The sequence below is a fragment of the Oryctolagus cuniculus genome, chromosome 1 (assembly GCF_964237555.1).
Source record: "Oryctolagus cuniculus chromosome 1, mOryCun1.1, whole genome shotgun sequence".
Classification (NCBI taxonomy): Eukaryota; Metazoa; Chordata; class Mammalia; order Lagomorpha; family Leporidae; genus Oryctolagus; species Oryctolagus cuniculus.
In genome coordinates, this window is record NC_091432.1 from 164,321,472 (window position 1) to 164,343,583 (window position 22,112).

Consider the following 22,112-nt stretch of genomic DNA (forward strand, 5'->3'; position numbering starts at 1 on the left):
GCCCATCTCTCAACTGGGTTGGTTGTTTTGTTGTTTTTGAGTTTCTCTCTCTCTTTTTTTTTTTTTTTTTTTTTTTTGACAGGCAGTTAGAGAGAGAGACAGAGAGAATGGTCTTCCTTCCATTGGTTCACCCCCAAACGGCCACTATGGCCAGCGCACTGTGCCGATCCGAAGCCAGTTGCTATAAACTTTCCTCTTGAAACTGCTTTTGCTCTATCTAATGTTTGATATGTTGTATTGTCATCTTCATTAGTTTCCAGAAATTTTTGATTTCTCTTGATTTCTTCTAAGACCAACTGTTCATTCAAGAGCATGTAGTTCAGTCTCCATGTGTTTGCATATGTTCTAGAGATTCCTGAGTTGTTGATTTCCAGCTTCATTCCATTGTGGTCAGAGAAGATGCGTGGTATGATTTCAATTATTTGAATTTGCTGAGACTTGCTTTATGGCCTAGCATGTGGTCAATCCTAGAGAAAGATCCATGCACTGCTGAGAAGAATTTGTATTCTGCACTGAAGGATAAAAAGTTCTGTAGATAATTGTTAGGTCCATTTGGTCTATAGTATCTGCTCTTTCCTTGGTGATTTTCTGTCTGGTTGATCTGTCCATTGCTGAAAGTGGGGTATTGAAGTTCCCCATTACTGTTGTTTTGGAGCTTATGTCTCCCTTTCGATCCATTAACATTTCTTTTAAATAGCCAAGTGCCCTGCATTTATGGTTATTGTAGTTATATCTTCCTGTTGAATTGACCCCTTAATCGTTATATGGTGCCCTTCTTTGCCTATTTTTAACAGTTTTTGTGTTAAAGTCCATTTTGTCTGATGTTAGTATGGCTACAGCAGCTCTGTTTTGGTTTCTGTTAGCATGGAATATCTTTTTCCATCCTTTTACTTTCAGTCAGTGTGCATCTTTGTTGGTGAGATGTGTTTCTTGTAGACAACTAATAGATGAGTTTTGTTTTTCAGTCCATTCAACCATTCTGTGTCTTTTAACTGGCAAGTTGAAGCCATTTATATTCAATTGACTATTGGTAAGTGACAACTTTGCCCTGCCATTTTCCTGAATATATTCCTATTTTTCACTTTGAATTTCCTTTGCACTTTTACTGGGAGTTTCCTTCCTTTACCTTCTTTCATAGTGATGACCATGTTTCTGTGCCTCTGTGTGCAGCACATCCTTAAGCATCTTCTGTTGGACTGGATAGATGGTGACCAATTCTTTCAATTTCTTTTTGTTTTGGAAGGTCTTTATTTCACCATCATTCATAAATGAGAGCTCTGCAGGGTATAATATTCTGGGTTGTCAGTTTTTTTTTTTTTCTTAAACTTGGAATATATCTCCCCATGTTCTCCTATCCTGTAGGGTTTCTGATGAGAAGTCTGCTGTGAATCTCATTGGAGATCCTCTGAAAGTAATCTGACATTTCTCTTACTGCATTTTAAAATCTTTTCTTTATGTTTTACTGTGGAGAGTTTGATTACAGTCTGTTGTTGTGAAGATCTTTTCTGGTTGTGTCTTTTAGGAGTTCTATGTGCTTCCTGTACTTGGGTGCCCCTTTCTTTCTCCAAATTGGGGAAATTTTCTGTTACTATTTCACTAAAAAGGCTTTTTAATCCTTTCTCTCTTTCCATGCCTTCAGAAACTCCTAGAACCCACATATTGGGTTGTTTGATGGTGTCTTGTAGATTCCCAACAGTGTTTTTTAGTTTTCTAATTTCCTCTTCTTGTTCTTGGTTTCACTGTTTAATTTCCTATGCTCTATCTTCTAGGTTGGATATTCTTTCTTCTGCTTCACTGATTTGTTTTTGAGGCTTTCCACTGCGTTTTTTATTTGTTCTATTGAACTCTTCATTTCATTTTGATTTCTCCCACAAAATTGAGATCTTAAAGAGAAATTTTCATTCAGCTCATGTACAGAATTCATTAGTTTGTGCATTTGCTTCTGATTAGTTCTATGCATTCTTATCAGTTGTTTGAATTGCATTTCTGGCATTTCTTCCATCTCATCATCTTCACAATCTAGTATTGAAGTGTTGTATTTTTGGGGGGCCATCATGTTGTCTTCCTTACGGTTTCTTGAATTGGTGTGTTTGTTTTTTGGCATTTGTGGAGATACTCATTGGTTACTTTGTTTTTTTTCTACTGTGGCAGCTTTTATCTTTGTACTATGCTTCTGTAGTTAAGTGGAGTGTCTGCTCTAGGTGAATATCTAGAGGTGTGTGGTAGGTGTGGCCAGGGAGCTCTGGTCCTCCAGGGTGAAGGACATGTTTGAGGTGACACCAAGTGTGGCTTGGTAAATCTCCTCGTCTATATATATATATATATATATATCAGAAGGGAGATTTATTCTGCTCAGCTGAGCTGTACCTGATTGCTAGCCCCAATAGGTGTAAATTTGTCCTCTCTGTCCCAAGGATCTGTGCAGTAAGCTCCAGTTCTCCAGCGATGCCCCTTACCAGCTAACCAGGAAGTCCAGAGTGTATGGAGTCTCCCACAGTGACTGCCCAAAGTCCCAGCCACACTGAGTCCTCTCACCTAGCATCAGTTGTGTTTTTTTTTCCAGTTTGGGCACACAAGCATCCCACAGTCATGAGCACTCAGCCCCCTGTTAGTTCTCCCCACCAGAGTCAGGAGTCTCCACTCGGCTCATTGCTGGGCATGGACACAAGCTGGCACAGCTGTTATGTATGTCCAAAATGGAACCCACTCTTTCGGCTTGTTACAGGACACTGTTGAAAGGAGATCAGGGAGAGAGAAACGTGTTCCTCTAGTTTGGCTGGTACACCATTCCCCATGGCGCTCCAAGCTGGCTTCCCTCTAGGCTCTTCCTACAGCTTTATCACCAGAGGCTTGGGCTGCTGCAGTCTGGTCTCACCGCACTCTCCCATGCTGGTGCAGAGACTCTCAGCTGCTGGAGTCCTGAGCCATGGGCATCCACAGCCTCCACGTAGGTCCATGTATCCCTCTGATTTGTGTAGAATTTCCTCTGCCATATTCTCCCTAAATCTTCCCTGAGACTGCACTCTCTCTACATTTTTTAAGCTATCCTCTCCTAGACTAGAGCAATAAGCTCCCTCCCTATTCTGTCATCTTGGAAACTCTCCCCCACAGACTTTGAAAATACTTTCTCTACACACATTTCAAAAATTTTCCATGCTTTTTTTTTTTAATTTTCATTTATCTTAAAGCAGAGTGACAAAGAGTTTCTGTCTACTGGCTCACTCCCCAAATGCACACAACACCCAAACCTGGGTCAGGCCAAAGCCAGAGGCCTGTAACTCCATCTGGATCTCCCATGTGGGTGGCAGGAACCCAAGTACTTGAGCCATGATCTATGGCCTCCCAGGTTCATTGGCAGGAAGCACAAAGCTGGATTCCAGGTACTCCATTATGGGATACAGGCTTCCCCAGAGGCAGCTTAACACACTGAAGCCCAATACTGCCCCCACTTACCTTTTCTTTTTTTAAAAAAGATTTATTTATTTACTTGAAAGTTAGAGTTATACAGAGAGACAAGGAGAGGCAGAGGGAGAGAGAGAGAGGTCTTCCATCTGCTAATTCACTCCACAGTTGGCCACAATGGCTGAAGCTGCGCCAGTCCGAAGCCAGGAGTCAGGAGCATCTTCCGGGTCTCCTACGTGGGTGCAGGGTGCCAAGTACTTGGGCCATCTTCTACTGCTTTCCCCGACCATAGCAGAGAGCCGGATCAGAAGTGGAGCAGTGAGGACTTGAACCTGTGCCCATGTGGGATGCCAGCACTGCAGGCGGTGGTTTTACCTGCTATGCCACAGCACCCAGCTCCCCACTTATCTTTTAACTATTTTCCTATGAACTTTTTGAGGTATGCTGCACGTATGTGCAGGCTTGCTTTGCACCATTCCAGTGTGTCCAAATTTCGATTCCTTTGATATAGTTAAACCATTCCCACAGCTACAAATTTCAGTTACCATATGTATGAGTTTAAGCATTGCTAATATAACGAAATGTGACATTACTGGTGCCTTCAGCAACCCACATTTTCTCAGTGCTCTCAAGGCTGGAAATCTGAGATCACAGTGTCCCTAGATTTGTCTGCTTCTGAGGCCTGACTCTTTGGCTTGCCGTTGACAGCCTTCTTAGCTTGTCTATACCTAATCGTCCTCCTGTGTGTGTCTTGTGTCCTGATCTTCCTTTCTTAGAAGGAGAGCCATCATATAGGCTTTTGGCCTACCCATGTGACCTTGTGTTACCTTACATTTTCAAAGGCCGTATCTCCAAATCCATTCACATTCTGAGGCATTAGGGGTTAAGGTCTCAACAGAAGGATCTTGGAGGAACACAGTTCACCCCATGCCACCACTGCATAGCAATTTTGAGTAATTGCACATAAAGTGCAGATTTTGCTCCTTACCTCATCAGTCTAAGAGTTGCCATGGAAATAATAGATTCACGTTGCTGTCAGTGCCCAATCATGGCACATCGTTCAGCGTCTGTTGGCCATTAGTATCTGTCAGTCCATGCACAGACAGCGAAGCATGCCATTGTGTTGCCTCCCTGCCTTCTGACGGTCAACCCAATGACATTTTACAAGAAATAACACATTAAGGGAGGGAGTCGGCCACCAAAGATCTGAGTGCCCAGCAGGGGCAATAGATGCAGGAAGTGAAATTGATTGTGAGGAGGAGAGTTGAGAAGGAGCACAGCAAAGTGGGAACAATATGCCTATCAGGGCTGCATTAAGCGCCAGTGTAACTATGCTGAAAAAGTCTGATTAATGAAGTCAAGTCATGTCATGATGGTAAACTCATGTCAGCCTCGTGTGGTTCACTTTGTACCCAAAATAGAAAGCCACTTTTGGTGGAAGTTGAGTGTAATCACCTCTCGGTATCCATGGGGGGTGGGGGGGGGGAGTTCAGTCCAGGACTCCCTGTGGATGCCAAAATCCATGTCCCTTCTAGAAAATGGCATAGCTTTTCTGTGTCACCTGCACACGTCCTTCTGTATAATTTAAGTCACTGATAGATTACTTCTTTTACCTCATACAGTGTATTTGCCATGTAAATAGTTGTGACATTGTAAGGTTTAGGGAGTAATGTCCAAAAACTATACATGTTCAGTAGGGATGGAATTTTTTTTTCCTCAACCATGGTCGGTTGAGCCCCTGGTTGCTGAAGCTCCCCAGCAGGATTTATCTTCTACATGAGGCCGAATTTACTCCTGCTTTAGATGGGAGGTAATAATAATTCCCAGTTAGACTAGTACTTGGGCCAAACTGCTGAGGTAAGTTGCTGTATTGTAAAGAAAAGGGTTATGACAACAGAGACTGGGAGATCATAGTACTGCCAGAAATCGGCAGGAACTGATGAGAGGGAAACCATCCTGTGGTGTCGCTAGTGCAGGTAGATGCATCTGTGAAATTCATACCCAGCATCTGGGGACTAGAAAAGGCAGGCTCAGGATGACCATTGTGTGATGCCAGTGAGATCCCTCCATTGGAAAACCTCCCCATCTAGAACTTAGGTGAAGAAATACGTGAGATTGGGGCTGTCACTGTGGCACAGTGTGTTAAGCGTCCACCTGCAGTGGTGGCATCCCGTATGGGCACTGATTCAAGTCCTGGCTGCTCCACTTCTGATCCAGCTTCCTGCTCATGCATCTGGGAAGGCAGCAGAAGATGACCAAGGTGCTTTGGCCTCTGCCACCCATGTGGGAGACCCAGATGGAGTTCCAGACTCCTGTCACTGGCCTGGCCCAGCTCTGGCCATTGCAGCTATTTAGGAAATGAACTGGTGAATAAAAGATAGATAGAGCTCCGTCTTTCTTCCCCATCTGTAATTGCATTTCAAATAAATAGACAATTCTTTTTAAATAAATAAAGTTAACAGTGACGGCCGGCGCTGCGGCTCACTAGGCTAATCCTCCACCTAAGCAGCACTGGCACACCGGGTTCTAGTCCCGGTCGGGGCGCTGGATTCTTTCCCAGTTGCCCCTCTTCCAGGCCAGCTCTCTGCTGTGGCCCAGGAAGGCAGTGGAGGATGGCCCAAGTCCTTGGGCCCTGCACCCCATGGGAGATCAGGAGAAGCACCTGGCTCCTGCCATCGGATCAGCGCGGTGTACCAGCCGTGGCGGCCATTGGAGGGTGAACCAACAGCAAAAAGGAAGACCTTTCTCTCTGTCTCTCTCTCTCTCATTATCCACTCTGCCTGTCCAAAAAAAAAAAAGTGCCATTTGATGAGGAATCTTTGGAAGTAGGTAAAGATAAAATGAGGTTTTTAGTAGGACTTTGTAACTGATAAAGGTGGAAGCCCTTGGAAGGAGTTACAGGACTCCTCCATAAATTAAAAAAAAAGTTAATTCATTAATTTAAGAAAGTATAAAAACTAGCAGGTGAGATGACAAAGTGGCCGTGAGGAGACATTGACTTGCAGCCAGGGAACTTGGTGACGAGAAAGGTGAAGTGGGCCCAGGAGAAGTGGCACTGGCAGAACAAGTTCACGTTAAAGACCCTCTGAGACATTTCACAGCACCTAGGAGACAGAGCATGGCATTAGGAAGCTAGTCCAAATTCAGGAGGAGGGTAGTGTGCCAAGGTGTCGAGAAGGGGCACTGTCCACGTCGTATGTTACTTCATAGAGTGGAGGCACTGTCCAAAGTACTCTTGGTAAATCCTTCACAAGATTACACACGTTACTGCTCAGTGTTTCTGAGACTTGAGAATGCACGCATGAAGGAAACATGCATTTTACAGGTTTTTCACTTCCTGACACTTGTACAGTTGGTTGACAAGAAGAGAGCTTTTCAGTTTTGCTATATATTTGTAGCTAATGAAACAATCATAATTTTCCCATTGATTATTAAAATGGTTTTGTATAGTGTCAACTTGCATGGTGACGTTTATGGTGTCACACTTCCATGAGGAGGAAGGGCTACGTGTGCGCACCTCTGTCGGGGGGGGGGGGGGGAGGTATCTCTTGCTGGAAGTCTTCCTAAGATGTATTGTCTGACATTGTTACATATGTTATTCAACTAAACTTAGCAAGTGTAAATTAGCCTTTTCTTGATGATTTGGTCGTTATTCAAAACAATAGTTATTGTTTTGTGCTATGCAGTATAAGGGTACTTCAAAAAGTTTGTGGTATAGCAGGTTAAGCTGCCGCCTGCAGTGCTGGAATCCCATGTGGGTGCCAGTTCGAGTCCTGGCTGCTCCACTTCTGATCCAGCTCTCTGCTGTGGCCTGGGAAAGCAGTGGAAGATGGCCCAAGTCCTTGGGGCCCTGCACCCGCATGGGAGACCCAGAAGAAGCTCCTGGCTTTGAATCAGCCCAGCTCTGGCCATTACAGCCATTTGGGGGAGTAAACCAGCAGATGGACTACCTCTCTCTCTCTGCCTCTGCCTCTAATTCTGCCTTTCAAATAAATAAATAAATAAATCTTTAAAAAAATTGTGTGGAAAATGGAGTTAAAGATTATTTTCGTGTAAAATAAATTTGGAAATCCAGGCATAGTATTTTCATAGTATGGACTTTCCATGAACATTTCTAGGCCCTCACATAGAGTAGCCTACTAGGTAAGGACAGATTTGCAGAGCTCAAATGCTGAGTGTGCTTACTTTTGTATAGGCCAGAGCAGCAAGCTGCATTTCTCTAAGCCTCAGCTTTCTCATCTGCAGATAACGAGAATAACGGCATCCACCTCCGTCACAGGTGGTTCTGAGAACTGAGTGAATAAGTGTGTGTAAGGCACTGAGCATCTGGCCCCACAGTACCTGTACACGTTAGACGTGACTGCTGCTGGTGGTGACGGAGGTGATGCCAGTGGCAGTAGCATGGAACTATGAGTGATGCTCTGCTGACATTATTAGTTCTTTCCTGTAGAAGATGGGGCCTCAAGCTTCAAGGCTTTGGATTCTTGCATTGCTTTATGTATGGGTTCTCCTCTCTCGAGACTGGGCTATTAGTCGGCATTCTGCCCGGGCGTCTGCCCGTTTCACCACCCTCTCATTAACTTGATGCCCTAAGCACGAAGAGCCCTGGACCAGAGGCTGTTTTGTTGTAGCACGTGTCCCTGGCTCAGGCCTCAGCTCCCCAGGACGGCCTCCTGCAGGCAAGAGCAGAAGACGAGCACTTACCTGACTCAAGCCTCGTATTCTTTAAGATGCCTCTAATTTGTTGTTTGACACAAGGTGCTGACCTTAAATCATTGTATTTTACCTGCCTGTCTCGAAAGCCTTTGAGCAGTGAAATTATACCACAATCTATTGTGTGCTCTCTCGGGATTTTTTTTTTTCTCATACACTGAGAACCTCCAAGTACTGAAGGACCTAGGCCTCCCAGAGGAGCTCTGCTCCACAGGCAAGCAAGTGGCGGCCCTGGCTGTGTTCTGGGTACATGGCCTCTGCCTAAGAAAGCAGAACTGTTTTCCTTGCAATTCTCTGTTGTTCAAACCTCTTGGATTCGCTCTGATTTTTTTTTTTTTTTTTTTTTTATGAATTACACCCAAGGGAGCTGCAGCAAAGCATGTGCCTACCTTGCAAGATCACAGATGTCAAGACTGTAATTCTATAGGATCTTCGAGGCCAGATATTTGGGGGAGGCCATATTCTAGTAAAGCAAAAAGTCCTTTTCTGAATAGAGCATTTTAAAAATATTTATTTATTTATTTATTTATTTACTTGAAAGAGTTACATAGAGAGAGAAGGAGAGGTACCAAGAGATAGAGGTCTTCCATCTGCTAGTTTACTCCCTGATTGGCCACAGTGGCCGGAGCTGCACCGATCCGATGCCAGGAGCTTCCTCTGGGTCTCCTACATGGGTGCAGGGGCCCAAGGCCTTGGACTATCTTATGCTGCCTTTTTCCAGGCCGTAGCAGAGAGCTGGATCGGAAGTGGAGCAGCTGGGACTTGAAGGAGCGCCCATATGGGATGCCAGCACGGCAGGCAGCGGCTTTACCCGCTAAGCCACAGTGCTGGCCCCTAGAGCATTGTTTAATACAATCTACTTCCAAAAGAAAAAAAAATGGAAAATGCATATTATAAAAAAAAAACTATGCACAGATTTCAAAACTATTTTAGCACAGAAATGAACATACCTCCTGTTTCCATTTTTTTCCACACATTTTTTAATATCCTTGTTCAGCTTAGAGGTACTACACGAGTTCTCAATGGATCTCATGGATAAAATCATTGGGATGCCTTCTATCCTGTGCTCATGTCCCCCGTTCCAGTCCCAGAATGCTGACACTTGAAATCGTGTGTTGGTTCATCTCCGGCGTAAAAGCTGGGCTGTCCTGGTCCCCAGCCTCGCCACTCCCACCCTCCATTTGCCTTGCCCAGCTTTTCTCACACCATAGGGGAAAAGAGAGAGCCTTGGTTCCGTTGCTTGGAAGAAGGGGTCTGAAGTTATGGAACCTGAAAACAGAAAAAGTCACGGTAGCAGCAGTTCAGCTAAACCAAGGCTCAGTTCACGTCCCCTCCGTGTCCAGCAGTGCGCCTGGCTTTCCCAACTCCAGGAGAGCTAGGAGTGCAGACAGCCAAGGAATCGCATGGCCACTGAGTGACGCTAAGACACGAGTGGCTGCTGAAAGAGTGCTGTCACCAGTGTGTTACACCACAGCGGGGCGAACAAAGGTGTGCTGCAGGGTCCTTAGCCTTCAGGTCGAGTTCTCTCTTGAGTATTTGCGGCGGTTTTTACACAGAATTACAGGTATATGAATAGGCATGCCCTGTCGAGGTGTTTACTTACCTTATGGATATTTTCTTAACAATATCAGAACGAGTGAATGGAGATTTTTGAAAAGGATTCCAGCCCTTGGCCTTAGCAGGACTGAACGTGCTAACTACTGAAGTGCTAAAAAGCATGGGTTCTGAAAGAGGGCTAGCAGGATTTCCCTGCCATCCTGGACCCAGCCTTGAGGTGGTAGGAACACATATAAACCTGTGGGTATTGGGGGTTTTATAGAGAACTTGATTGCTTTTTCTCGTGGTAAACCCGTGTAACACAAAGGGTGCTGTTAACCATTTGAAGTGTGCCTGGCAGCAGCTTTCAGTATTTGCACACTGCTGGGCACACATCACCCCCATCCAACTCCAGAACATTTTCACCTTCCCGAGCTGCAACTCTGCTTGTGAAAGACAAACTGCTCATGGCTGTCTTTCCCCTTGGTGCCTGGTAACCGTGGGTCTCCTTTCCCCTAGACATGGAGTCCCAGGGAGTGTCTTTTTTAATGTCGGGCTTATTTCACTGTAGGGAGTTTGATTTGGTGCACACCTTTCTAACAGGCTGCTCTCCGGGAGGGTCGTGACCCACAACGTTACCCATCTTTGAGGAAGTGCCCCGTGTTCCATGGTGTTGCCTTCACTTCCCATTGCTGTGCTAACGAAAGGGCTCCTACACAAAACGTTGAGTTTCCTAAAAATTCTAGGTTTTTTTTTTTTTTTTTGCTGTTGTGGCTGGTGCTCGTCTTATTTTGGGCATCCCTGAATATTGGAGCCACACTTAGCGCCCCGAGTTGTCCTCAGAAGGCTCGGGTGGGACAGGAGTGGTGTGGCTCTGCGACCCCACCCCCGGCAGCACCTTGGGGGCGGGGGGCGGGCCTGTCCTGGGATCCAGCTGGAGTTCCTAGGACGCCCCCTACAGGGAGGAAGCGAGAATGGCGTGTGTGGACCGACACACGATTATGTAAATATCAGTTACTATTGGCATAGTGAATTTCCCAGCTCCCAGGCATTGTCTCCACGTCTTTGGAATCGCTCCTCTCAGGGTTGCTGAGGATGGTTCGTGCCACCGCGAGGGCCGCGCCGCGCCGCCCGCTGGACTGGCAGAGGTGGAAACGTTGCGCGGGAGCGGGCTGGTGGCTTTTTGTTCGCGCGTCCCCCTTTACCTATGCCTGAGCCTGGATCCGCCGTGCCGCGTGATGGCGCGGAGTCGCGTAGCACAGCGGGCTCGAGCAGCGGGAGTCCAGGGCCCAGCCATCCAGGACCAGATCCAGGCGGCGGCGTGTGTCAGGATGACAGAGGGCCACCCCCGGAGCCACGTGTGGCCGAGCCCCGGCTCTGCCATGTGTTCCGCCAGCTGCAAAGTGCTCGCCCTAACGCAGCTCGTCCCGCGCGACCGGCGCCTGCGCTTGCTTTTCCGAACCTACACGCTGCTGTCTCAGGAGCCCATGGAAGAGGGAGCCGGGCTGCATCTCCTCCTTGCACGTCCTGTGTTCTTTTAAGCCCAACTGAAAGAAAGGAACGACAGAGAGGGAGAGAGGGAGAGAGACAGAGAGAGAGAGAATGGTGGGGACGGGGGAAAGGTTGCCATCCAGTGGAGGAAGGAGTAACTCCCAGCTTCATTCAGGAAAAAACGCAGGCTGAAATCTGCTTAACTCTTTTCACTTGGCGGGGGCTTTTTATCTCCAGACGGGGCTGGGTTTTCTCCCTTTCTTTTTTCTTCCCCCGTGGCAGCCGGAGCCCGATGGGTGCAGTGTGCCTTTAAGGAAAGAGGTGCCTCACCAAACTTCGCTGTAGTTGTATGTCGACGGCTCCGGGAGGGAAGGAAAGTGTTAATTTCTTATTTGTACACTTTTTTTCCCCCGACTTCCTTCCTATTCACTTCATTAAATCTAGAGGCAGTTCAGCATGGGAGCCGTCTGTATGTTGAATTAGGGCTCCTACTCTTGCGCAACACGTCACCAGTCGGAAACTGGGGGTTTGCTTCTGTGACTTATTTCATTATTGTGCTGGTAAAAGGTTTGGAAGGGAAATCTTGCTGGGGGTAGTACTTTAGCCTTGTGTAGCAAGTTTTGTGTGTGTGTGTGCCCCCCTTCCCCCACCCCCCTCCACCGCTGAGTTGAGGCAGTTGAGCTAGTTTTAAAAATGATAGTAATTTTTTTAAAAAATAAAAAAAGACCAGTTTAAAATCTCCACGAATAATTGTACTTTCATGCAGGAGAGATCTTCCTCTACTCTCAAGTGCGAAAAGCATTGGGAGATATTTGGTGGAGTTGATTTCCTTTACAAAAAAAAAAAAAAAGACAAAAAAAGGGGCCCTTGGAAATCACAGAACCTTAAGCACTGCCTCTGAGATGCGTTTGGGGTCTTTTCTTTGGGGGGAGGGGAAGATGTTTTGTAGCTCTCTGCATTCCTGCATAAAACCTTAATTTAAGGGGAGTAATGGTCAGGACTTGATGTGTTTCCTTGGCATTCCAGAACCTAAATTTAATAAGAATCTGCACGTATGAAGCGATTGTCATAAAAATTGTTCCCTAGTTTTTTGTGTTTGCAATTCAGTTTGTTTTCGCTTCTTAGCGACTCACAGATTTAGAGATTTAAAAACTCCACATACCACAAGCTTAAAGCTTTGTGTTCCTATTTTCCAAATCTGGAGGGGTGAGAGCAGAAATATTGTCTCCACGAGGCCCCCCTCTTCATTTATCCCCCTGGAAAGAAAAACAATGAAAATTTTACAGTGTGAAACTGAAAGTGAAGTGTCCCAGTTGTTCGGATTTTCTTTAAAGAGAAGAAGAACATATGGTATTAAAATACCTGAACCTGAGAGCCTGCACGTTGCTTTCACTGACATGCACTTAATGGGGTAAAAAAAAAAAATTGACTTCTATTTAAAAAATCAGATTAGACTGCTCCAGGATTATGCTGCTTGTTTTCCAAAAAAAAAAAAAAAAAAAAAAAAAGGCACTAAAATAAGGTGTAAGATACCCCCCCAAACCCCAACATACCTTGTTTCAGTTTTTAAAAATGAATTTGAATATTAATTTGTTTTCCTACTGGCTTAATTGTTAAAGTGAGAGCAAGCAGCAGCCACCTGAGCTAAAATCTCTAATTCTGCTGCCTGGAATAATAAGGGGGGAAAAATATGATAAGTAGTTGTCAATATTAAAACAGGCTGAAGGAGGAAGGCTTCGGGCCTTGTAGTAGGTAGAATGAAACAGCAGATTTGAGTATCCACAATCCTTTCAGTATTAAATTTTCAGTAAAATAAAATTACTTGTATATGAAAACATAGCCTTTCCCAGCTCTCTTTTTTTTCCTGATCAGCTGATGAAGAGACTAGCAGCTCGCTGCTTTGCTGGCTTGTTAATTTTATCCCCACTAACTGTGATTTCCGATAGCCGGCCTGCTGATAGTGGTAAGGTAAATATCCTTTTTCGTTGCCGTCTTGAAGATTCAGTAGAACTGCAGCCCAGGCATGTGTAGGTGTGTAACACATCCGAAGCCGGTGTTCTCCGGGTTTCTGTGTGCAGTTGGATGCTGGAGGACAGCAGTACCATTAACTGTTGACAAGCCTGCATGCTGTATTTATTATTAGCATGTTCAGCCTCCAAGATATGCGGGACAATTTCCTTGTCTTCATTTTCGCTTAGCTGCAGTGTGTTTAGCTGGATAGTGGGTGTCCTGCTTTTTAAGCAAATGAATATTAATGCAATAATGTGGAGCTCTTTTTCTTTTTTTCTCTTTTTTCTTTTTTTTTTTTTTTTTCCCTTTTTCCTCCTAACTCATCAGATCTGAACACTGTAGGATCGTGATGGAAATTGTCTTCATTATTAAGGCCTAGGCTCAGAGCGTCCCTTAGGATTCTGTCTGTGTGCATGTTGCTTCTGTGGATTGGCACGTTGGAGGATGCATAGAAATCCTGTTGTGTGTGGTTTTTTTTAAATCCCATTGGTATTTTTAACATGCCAGGTTGTTTTGTGTTCTCTAGCAGGTTTTTCTTCACCAGACCTTTCTTTTTCAGGAGGCATTGTGTATAAGTGAAAGAAATTATGTCTGAGCTGTAATCACTTTTTATATTGATTGTTATACTCACATGATCATAAATATTAGCCATGTTTGGTGCTGTACAGAAATGAAGGTAATTGCTTTATGATTAGAGCTCTTTGAGCTACGAGAAAGGATTGACTAGCATTTACATACTGGACGAACAAATAACAACATCAGTTATTTTGTGGGAGAAAGCAATCTCAAAATGTAATTTAAAGACCTTTTATTTTTATTTTTTTAAAGAAAATTTCTTCTCCGTGATCAAATTCTCTTTTATCTGTTTTTTTTGTTTTCTTTTCTTTTGCAATCTCCCCACCCACCCCCCTTTATTTCTCTTCTTAAGTTTTGAGTCCTATCAGGAAAAAAAAAAAAAAAAGTTGAAACTTCTGGGTCTGTCACATGGATCTTTGAGCCCTTTCTGAGCAGGTTTCTTTTCTACCTGGTTGTTTTTTATAGCTATTTTATTATCTCTCTGCATTAGTGCTGCTGGCTCTGGTTTAAAGCGAGCGTTTGCAGGTAATTGGAAAAAAGTGTTTGTTTTGTGTGTGTGTGTGTGTTCTTTATCGGATGATTTAAGTGCGTTTACCAAGGAATGTGCCTTTGTACCTCCCAGTTTCCCTGTTTAGCAATTGCTACGGTAGAACAAAATCTGGATGGGATTTTGATTTATGTCGTTCATCATGAATGCATTGATATAAAACCTCAACGAAGAGGAGGTCAGAGCTTGTTGGATTGTGTGGCTGTATTCCTAGGGAGATGTTTTCCTTACCCACCCCTCATTTTTTGTTTACCTTTTGCTCCCTTGTAGTAAGGAGACAATTAGATTCTTTTTCCTCGCATCGAGCTCAGATTGCATTTGGATCCAGTTATCTTCAGACACCTCCATGTACAGATCTTTTAATGTTTGTCGTGTTCTTCTTCACCATGGTTGTTCTGGGCCCTCAGCCTGTATTGCTCATGAAACACACTTGGTTTAAAGATGCATTTGTCATCAATATGGTAGCCTTCCTTTTTCCTTCTGCCTTCACTGATTACTGTTAACTTTGATTTTTTTGTTGTTTATTCCATTTTAATTATTCAAAACTGTGTGTACATATATATTTTTTTTCTTGGTTATTTTCTTACCTTGAATTTTCTCCTTTGTCTCCGATTAACAGGCCATTGAAGACGGCAATTTGGAAGAAATGGAAGAGGAAGTGCGGCTTAAAAAGCGAAAAAGACGAAGAAACGTGGATAAAGATCCCGCAAAAGAAGATGTGGAAAAAGCTAAGAAGAGAAGAGGCCGCCCTCCGGCTGAGAAGCTCTCCCCAAATCCCCCCAAACTGACGAAGCAGATGAACGCGATCATCGATACTGTGATAAACTACAAAGACAGGTGAGTGCTGGCTTCCCTCCCTGGCGCCGCTGGCCCTGAGTCTGTGCAGGCTGCTCCCTGAAGAGCAGGGTGTGCGGGGGAGCTTGACAGTGGGGTCTCAAGGTTGGATTGATCTCTTCCTGTGCAAATGTCTGAGCAGCCTCATGCCTTGTTCAAGGTGGCCTCGTTGTCTCTCTTGCCCGTTGTTTGCCCATTTTTTTGCCCGTGCATTCTGTATTGAAGATCGCTGGAGGTAAGTTTAGATGACACGATGTGGTTTTGAAAGTCTAAGCCGGAGAAGGGCTCTGAAGTTACATCATTGATGTGAGCAGCAGGGTGGGGGTGGTAGAGCGGAGTTATTTTTTGGCTTAAATTTTTAGAAAAAAAGAATCCCGATATATCTGTATATGGTACATACTTTATGTCAAGGTTGCTTTTACAAACAAACAGATGCTTCCTCGGAAGTGCTGTTCCGTCTTTCCTTCCAACGCCTGAATTTCTGAACGCTGCTCTGCGTTGTCCCCTTCTTCCTGATAGTGTTACATGGCCCATGTGGCATTTCAGTGAATGGACATCTCTCCCGTGGAACTCTGGGATGTGAACCTGAGGAGGCTGGGCTGGACACTCCCCCACCCAGGCCTCGTGCTATTTAAGCAATGAGTAATTATGGGAAAACCAAAACGAAGCCTTCAGCGTGCCAGTCAGCCCTGTACAGAGGATGAACGAGTTGGGCCGCGTTTCGCTTGGTTGCCTTTGTTTAATTGATTTGGTTCTGCTTGAGGACCGGGGATGCTGTCCCCTCTGTGATTGTAGTTGGGTGAGGGGCAGGAGACAGATTGGATGTGTGAAGTTCTGAGAATGGCAGGGTGCTACTCTGTTTCAACATTGAGTCCTGCTGCTCGCATGTATACCTGCAAAACTCAAACCTAAGCCAGGTGTGTTAGGCACTTGCATTTGGTGTGTGTATTCTTTCAGGAAGGACAAGGTTGCTAGAAAGGTTAAGGAGTGTAAAAGGCCAGAGACTTGCTACCAAGGGGTTTTGTCTGTCGTTAAGCCTTTCTTGTCTGTAAGGAGTTTTCAGAAGTGCAGAGAGGGGAGTATGAGGAGTTGTTTGTGAATGGGGCCGAATTTCTTGCCCTGCTCTACCTACCTGGTCTCTTAGATTCCATGCCTGTTATTTGCCTGGTTGTCCTTCTTCCCAAAAAGAAAAGTACATCCCTTTAAGGATTCTGAGTTGGGCACCAAGGGCAGCCCCGTCACCCTGGATCTGGACCAGCTGTTCGTTGACTTAGGGGAGTCGACAGCAATCCAGGAAGGAAAAGTTGACCACAGGCCCGTTCCTTGCCCAGAGCGAACACGAAACTTCCTTGTGTAAACCAAGACTCGGTGACTTGGTCCAGTTTCTGTTCACTCGGTCAAGTTTCAGCTCCACTGCTGGATTTGCCGTAGACACAATGCTCGGGTCGTTAGGCTTGGTTTTATTGGCCCCTGGTGGAAAGCAAAATGTGACTACATAGAGCGGAACCCTTTGCCCCTACCTCTGGCTCCTTGGCCTGGGTCTCAGGAGAGGGGAACATCTGTGTCTCTGGCCAGATGTGTCTGGAAGATTTACAGGCAGCGTGTGCATCGCTGGCTGACGGAGTCTGGGGCTGTTGGAACACTGAGAAGGGGCTGCGATGTCCCCAGGGGTTTTAACAGCTGGGCCTGGAATTCCAGTGTCACGGCCACCTCTTTCTTCAGTGACCGGTGGCAGGGGTTGGGGAGACCACATACTGTTGATAGATTAATTTATGTTGGTTTTTTTGGGGAAAAAATAGCAAATACTTTTACGGAAAAAGATTTTGTACTGGGAGTTTCTCCCTACCTCTTGGCTTTTTGAAAACCTAAAAATGTGGCGAGGCTTGGCTGAACTTCGCCCAGGGCACCAAGGGTGGGTGTGAAGAAGTGGCCGCCTGCGTCTAGGGCATCACAGTCTGGGAAGCCGCCAGGCCCCTGTCACTCAGTGTCCCTCTCTGCCATTTATCATCGCCCTGTTCACATCTGGCCCACTTGACTCATTGATATTTCCCACCGGCTCCGTGGCCTCTGGAGTTCCTGCTGCATGAAGCTAGATCCTTTTGCTAATAACCATCCCACACCAGGAACACCAGGAGGCTGCATCCCTGGAACCCCAGTGAGGCACAGTCCAGTGGCTGCGACCGCCCTCCCCCGACACCTGGGCGCTTTCAGCCTCCCTAAGCCTCAGTCTCCCCATTGCAGAGCAGAATCACTGTGGCACCCACTCCTAGAGCCATGTGAGTCACCGACGAGTTAGTATCACTTTGAGCAGCCTCATTATTAATAATCAGCCTCTCAGCCTATTTATAGCTCATCAGGTGGGTGAGTGGACCTCTGGGCACAATGAAGAAAGTGTCCTTGATGATCCTGGTTTCCATGGTTTTGTTCCCATAAAATGCAACTTCCCTGGGACTGATGATTGAGCAAGTCTTTCTTTGTACCGTAGGAAAAGAGATTTAAATATTCCAGCTCACAGAGAGGGAGTACTCATTTCTCTCTTACCTGGCTTTATTGATGTCTCACCTTCATCTACTTTTCCATAAAAAAGCCCACTGTCTCAGTTGCCACGTTGGGGTACGTGGTGGAGAGCATGTATGAAATGTCCCAGCCCTGCGTATCTCACGGTATCGCACGTTGGCAATCCTCTAGAAGAAGCGCGTGCTCTATTTCTATTTTGTATGTCTCCTCCCGAACTTGGTACTCAAGTGGGAGGCACTCAAATTAGGAGGGCCTTAATTAGACGCAGCGGCATATTTTTGGTTTTAGAAAATGGTCCCGGGAAGTGTGCATCTCTCTGCGTTGAAGTATTTGCACCATTAAAGTCAGTTACTAAAAATGTAACTCAAGCTACCTGGGGAAGAAAGACCACCTGTACTAAGCTCCTTCCTGTTTCTTCAGTCAAATGTTAGGGCTCTGCCAGTCGTGTGGATTCGCAGCACATTAAATAAGAGCTGCCATCTATATTTAACTGATACATAAGAAGAATTAATTAGCCCTCGTGAGACAGTTGTTGAGAAGTTCTTGCTTGATTCTGGGACAGATGTGTCTTGATATTTTTATAAAGAATAAGATAATTTAAGCATTTATTTATTCTTTTTGTTAATTTCAGTGCCAGGCTTTGGTTTTTTTATTTTTATTTATTTATTTATTTATTTTGCCTTATATATTTTGTTGTGGTTGTTTTTATTTGACAGGTAGAGACAGCAAGAGAGAGTGCAAGACACAGAGAGCTCTTGCATCCACTGGTTTACTCCCCAAAGGCCCACACCAACCAGGGCTGGCCGGGAGCCCTGAGCCCTACATGTAGTGCAGGTCTCCTATGCGAGAGCCCCCCCTGCCAAGCACCTGAGCCCCCACCTGCCTCCCTAGGTGCACTTCAGCAGGAAGATGGAATCAGAAGCAGAGCTAGGATTGGAACCTAGGTGTGTCCCAACCACTGCACCAAACCCTGCTGCCCTGTTTCATAAGTTTTTTAATTATTTGAGACACACAGAGCGAGCAAACTCCCAGTTGCTGGTTCTGTCACCCAAATGCCTGCAACAGCTAGGGCTGGGCTGCGGCAGGAGCCACGAGCTAGGAACACTGTCCAGGTCTCCTCCACGGGTAGCAGAAACCACATGACTAGAACCATCACCTGCCACTTGCAAGGGTGCGCATCAGCAGCAAACTGCAGTCGAGAGCCAGAGCAGGCACTCCGCCTCGGGACACCGGTATCTTCAAGCGCTAAGCTAAACAAACAGTTGCTTCTGCAGGCCTTGTGTTTTGAAAAGGAGGGTGTGGTAAACACGATGCCCCTAAGGGGCGAGGGATTCTGCGCGATTCTTAAGCATAAGAAGCTTCGGCAGTGGTTGCTGTCAGAGGTAGATTGGGTCTGCTGCTCCTGCTTCCCCTTTTGTCAAGTAGAAAATGAAGTTTCCAAGTGGTACCGAAAGGCTTTGTTTTCTGCTTATTTGGAAAGCTTTGAAAAATCATTCTCAGGGCAGGTGCTGGGCACAGCAGCTTAAGATGCCTGGTGTGAGCCCCAGTTCCTCTGCTTCAGGTAAGGCTTCCTGCTAATGCACATCTGGGGAGGCAGCTGATAATGGCGTAACTCCCTGGGTCCCTGCTGCCAGCCACTTGGGAGAAACAGACTGAGTTGCAGGCTCCTGGCTTCAGCCTGCCCTGGCCCTGGCTGTTACAGGCATTTGGAGAGTGAACCTGCAGGTCAAAGATCTCCCTGCACTCCCCACCCCCATTTTCCTGCCTTTCAAATAAAATGACAATGCATTTTAAACACGTATTCCCAATTTATAGACTAGTTAAGATTAGTTCTTTTGGAAAGGGATTCCTCCTGAATTGTGTTGGTGCCCTTTAAATCTGACCCTGGAATTGATGTAGAATAATACGACTTTGAAAAGGAGGGTCTAATAGAGCTATTCCAAATCTGTAGACGTAGCGTACAGGTACTTGGATGAGGAGAACATTCCGGGGCAGTCTTGAAGCTGGGAGGGACTGTTGGCTGTGCCTGTTCCGATGGCCACAACCCAGATGTTTCTGCCTGCGTCACCCTGACAGGTGGGCACGCAGCGTCCCGTGTATGCGGCAGTGTCAGCTCACTGCCAAAGGGCGCAGTTCGTGACACTGAAGAGCAGGTCTGAACAAGCTGTCCTTAGCTCTCTGACTTCTAGTTGTTCTCGTTGAAGCTGCAGAGAGTAAATGTGTTTCATTCTGAGAAATGCTCTGTAAGATGGTTAGAAGCAAGCCCCAGGCACCTGAGGACCTCCTTCTTCAGGTTGAAGCGCCTTGCTTTGCTCTGCCTAGAGTTTGCCGCCACCTTGGCCACTCTACTTTCATGGTGTCTCATTTCAAACCTGTCCCTCAGGTCCCCCAACGTGTCTGCTGATGCTGACTGGGCAGGGTGGTTCGCTTCCTGACTGTGGACACCAACGTTCTGTTAGTGGAACTCATGGGTGTCTTCAATTTTTCCATCAACCTTGACCCAGAGTGAACTCCTATTGCATGTGTGGCTTACTGAAACCACCTGCTGTCCCGCCCCCTCCCCCCGTCCCCGCCCCCAAACCCAGCCAGCTCCTGCGTCAGATGAGTGGAGCCAAAGTGACCCTCACGTTAAGCATTAATGGCGTTCAACACAGGCCTACCCGTTTTTTTCTTACTCCCATGCAGTCTTGTCTTAACTGCTTTTTGTCCCATCCTTCAGGCCTTTTGACAACAACTTTCAAGTTTTATTCCTCTTTGAAAAATTACATTGACATGTCTTCCTGGGTTGATGTCAACTGAAGATAGGACATAAAAACTACGGCCTCAGAACTTCCAAAGGACAAAAGGCAGGTCTCTGTGACATGTCCCTGAAAACCACTGCGGATTGATGGGAACATGCTAACCGCTATCTCCTAATGTTGATTGACCGTCATTGAACTCACAGGGCCGTGCTGTCATGTCACCCACATTTGTCTATCCTTTGTCAAGGTTATCAAGGGAGGCTCAGACCTGGACCCACCACGTTGCTAGCCTCTCCCATCTATCAACCCAGAAACCCTGCCGCAGAAGTGAAATGAGTTAGCTTGCCCTGGTGCTTTCTAAGAGACTTCCTGCTGGTGCCTAATGATGTTATTTATCTTTTCTAAATAGCCCCATGGCATGGGAATAATTTTTTTCCACGTTTTTACTCGGGGTCAACGTCAAGCATAGCAGTCAGGTTGCCTTTCTCATTTTGAAATGGGGACATTTGGTTATCTCGTCTTCTGATTCCCACGTCTGTTCTCTGTGATTTCCTAAGCGTTATTAGCAGAAGCAATCTACACGGCCTTTGAGGATGTAATTAGTTTGCAACTGTACACTTGAACTCATTTGAAGTGGCTTGATAGGCTGTCTGCTATCAGGAGCTTTTGTTCGGCGTTTATCGTACCTTGCTTTTCCGGTCTTGGCCGTGTTCTTGCCGCCAAACGATCTGAAGACAGAATGTGAGTTGTGCGTCACCCCCTCCGCTTTCCCTGTGGACTGTTTGAAAACACAGGGCTGGCCCGAGCCTTCCATGAGGACTTAGCCTGGCCGTCTGCAGTCTGCAGAGGGCTTGGACACCAGGCCCGACTCTGGCGCTGGGTGTAAGGCAAGGGGGACGCGGGGCAGAGGCCCCGCCTGGGCAGTGTGATGCAGGGGACGTGGCTCTGGTGCACGGGAGGGTGGCAGGGATGGCAGCCATGGCTGCTGCGTGCCGCCTGCCTCCAGACATGCTTCAGGCCCTGCTCTGTTCCCCAAGCCGGGCACATGCTCTGGCCTCGGTTTGTAATGCATCCCGATGGCGTGTCCAGCAACCTGGAGGAACCGCAGCCTTCAGTTCTCATCGCCTTGTGGGCACTGAGCCGTTCATCCTGGAAACGTTTCCAGCACCATTTTGCTGGAAAACTGCTGGAGCTGGCCACCAAGCCGGCGGCCTCACGGGTTAACTGGATGGGCAGCTTGCTTATTGAGGAAGTCAGGGAAGTGGCATCGTGGGACCCCCAGGTGGAGGCTTCAGTGATGCTATCTGGTGTTAATGGCCACTTGGAGGGAAAGAAAAACCTGTGTCATGATTTACCTAGGAAAATAGAGCCCAGATTTTGTCTCCTGATCGCACCTTTCTAAGGATGCCATTCCACCTGAGGGTACTTCATCCCTGGACGGGCTGGAAAGAGATGCGCAGCATTTCTCGTGCTTTGAGTAAGGCTGGGCTCCTGTTCTTGGAGGCCCGCATGCTCTCAGCCCATTCTCCAGAAAGGCTGGTCTCTTCCTGGGAAAGGCTGCCTTGTTCTGAGGCTTTCTCTCCTCCGTGCCCCACCTGAGCCGTGCTGTGGGAGGGGACTCTCTGTCCTGAGGGTGATCCTCGCAAGCCTGCATCCCTCCTGGTGCACTCTCTTCCCACACCCACCTCTGCGGCTGCGGCGCGTCTGTCGGAGCACACCCAACGTCATTTGCTCATTCTTTTCTG

General features: G+C 46.4%; 1 protein-coding gene across 12 annotated transcripts in view; it reads left to right on the forward strand.

Annotated features, from left to right (window-relative positions):
* The window catches only part of SMARCA2 (SWI/SNF related BAF chromatin remodeling complex subunit ATPase 2), a 201,828-nt gene that overhangs the window by 160,155 nt on the left and 19,561 nt on the right, over positions 1–22,112 (forward strand). For 10 of the 12 annotated variants that reach the window (XM_070051411.1, XM_070051401.1, XM_070051420.1 and 7 more), the window contains one exon: positions 14,895–15,112. In XM_070051411.1, coding sequence (XP_069907512.1) covers positions 14,895–15,112 — 218 coding nt within the window. Of the gene's footprint in view, positions 1–10,621; positions 10,800–11,137; positions 11,710–13,014; positions 13,111–14,894; positions 15,113–22,112 lie in introns of those variants that run through there. The other 2 variants (XM_070051429.1, XM_008255949.4) reach the window with 2 other exon arrangements.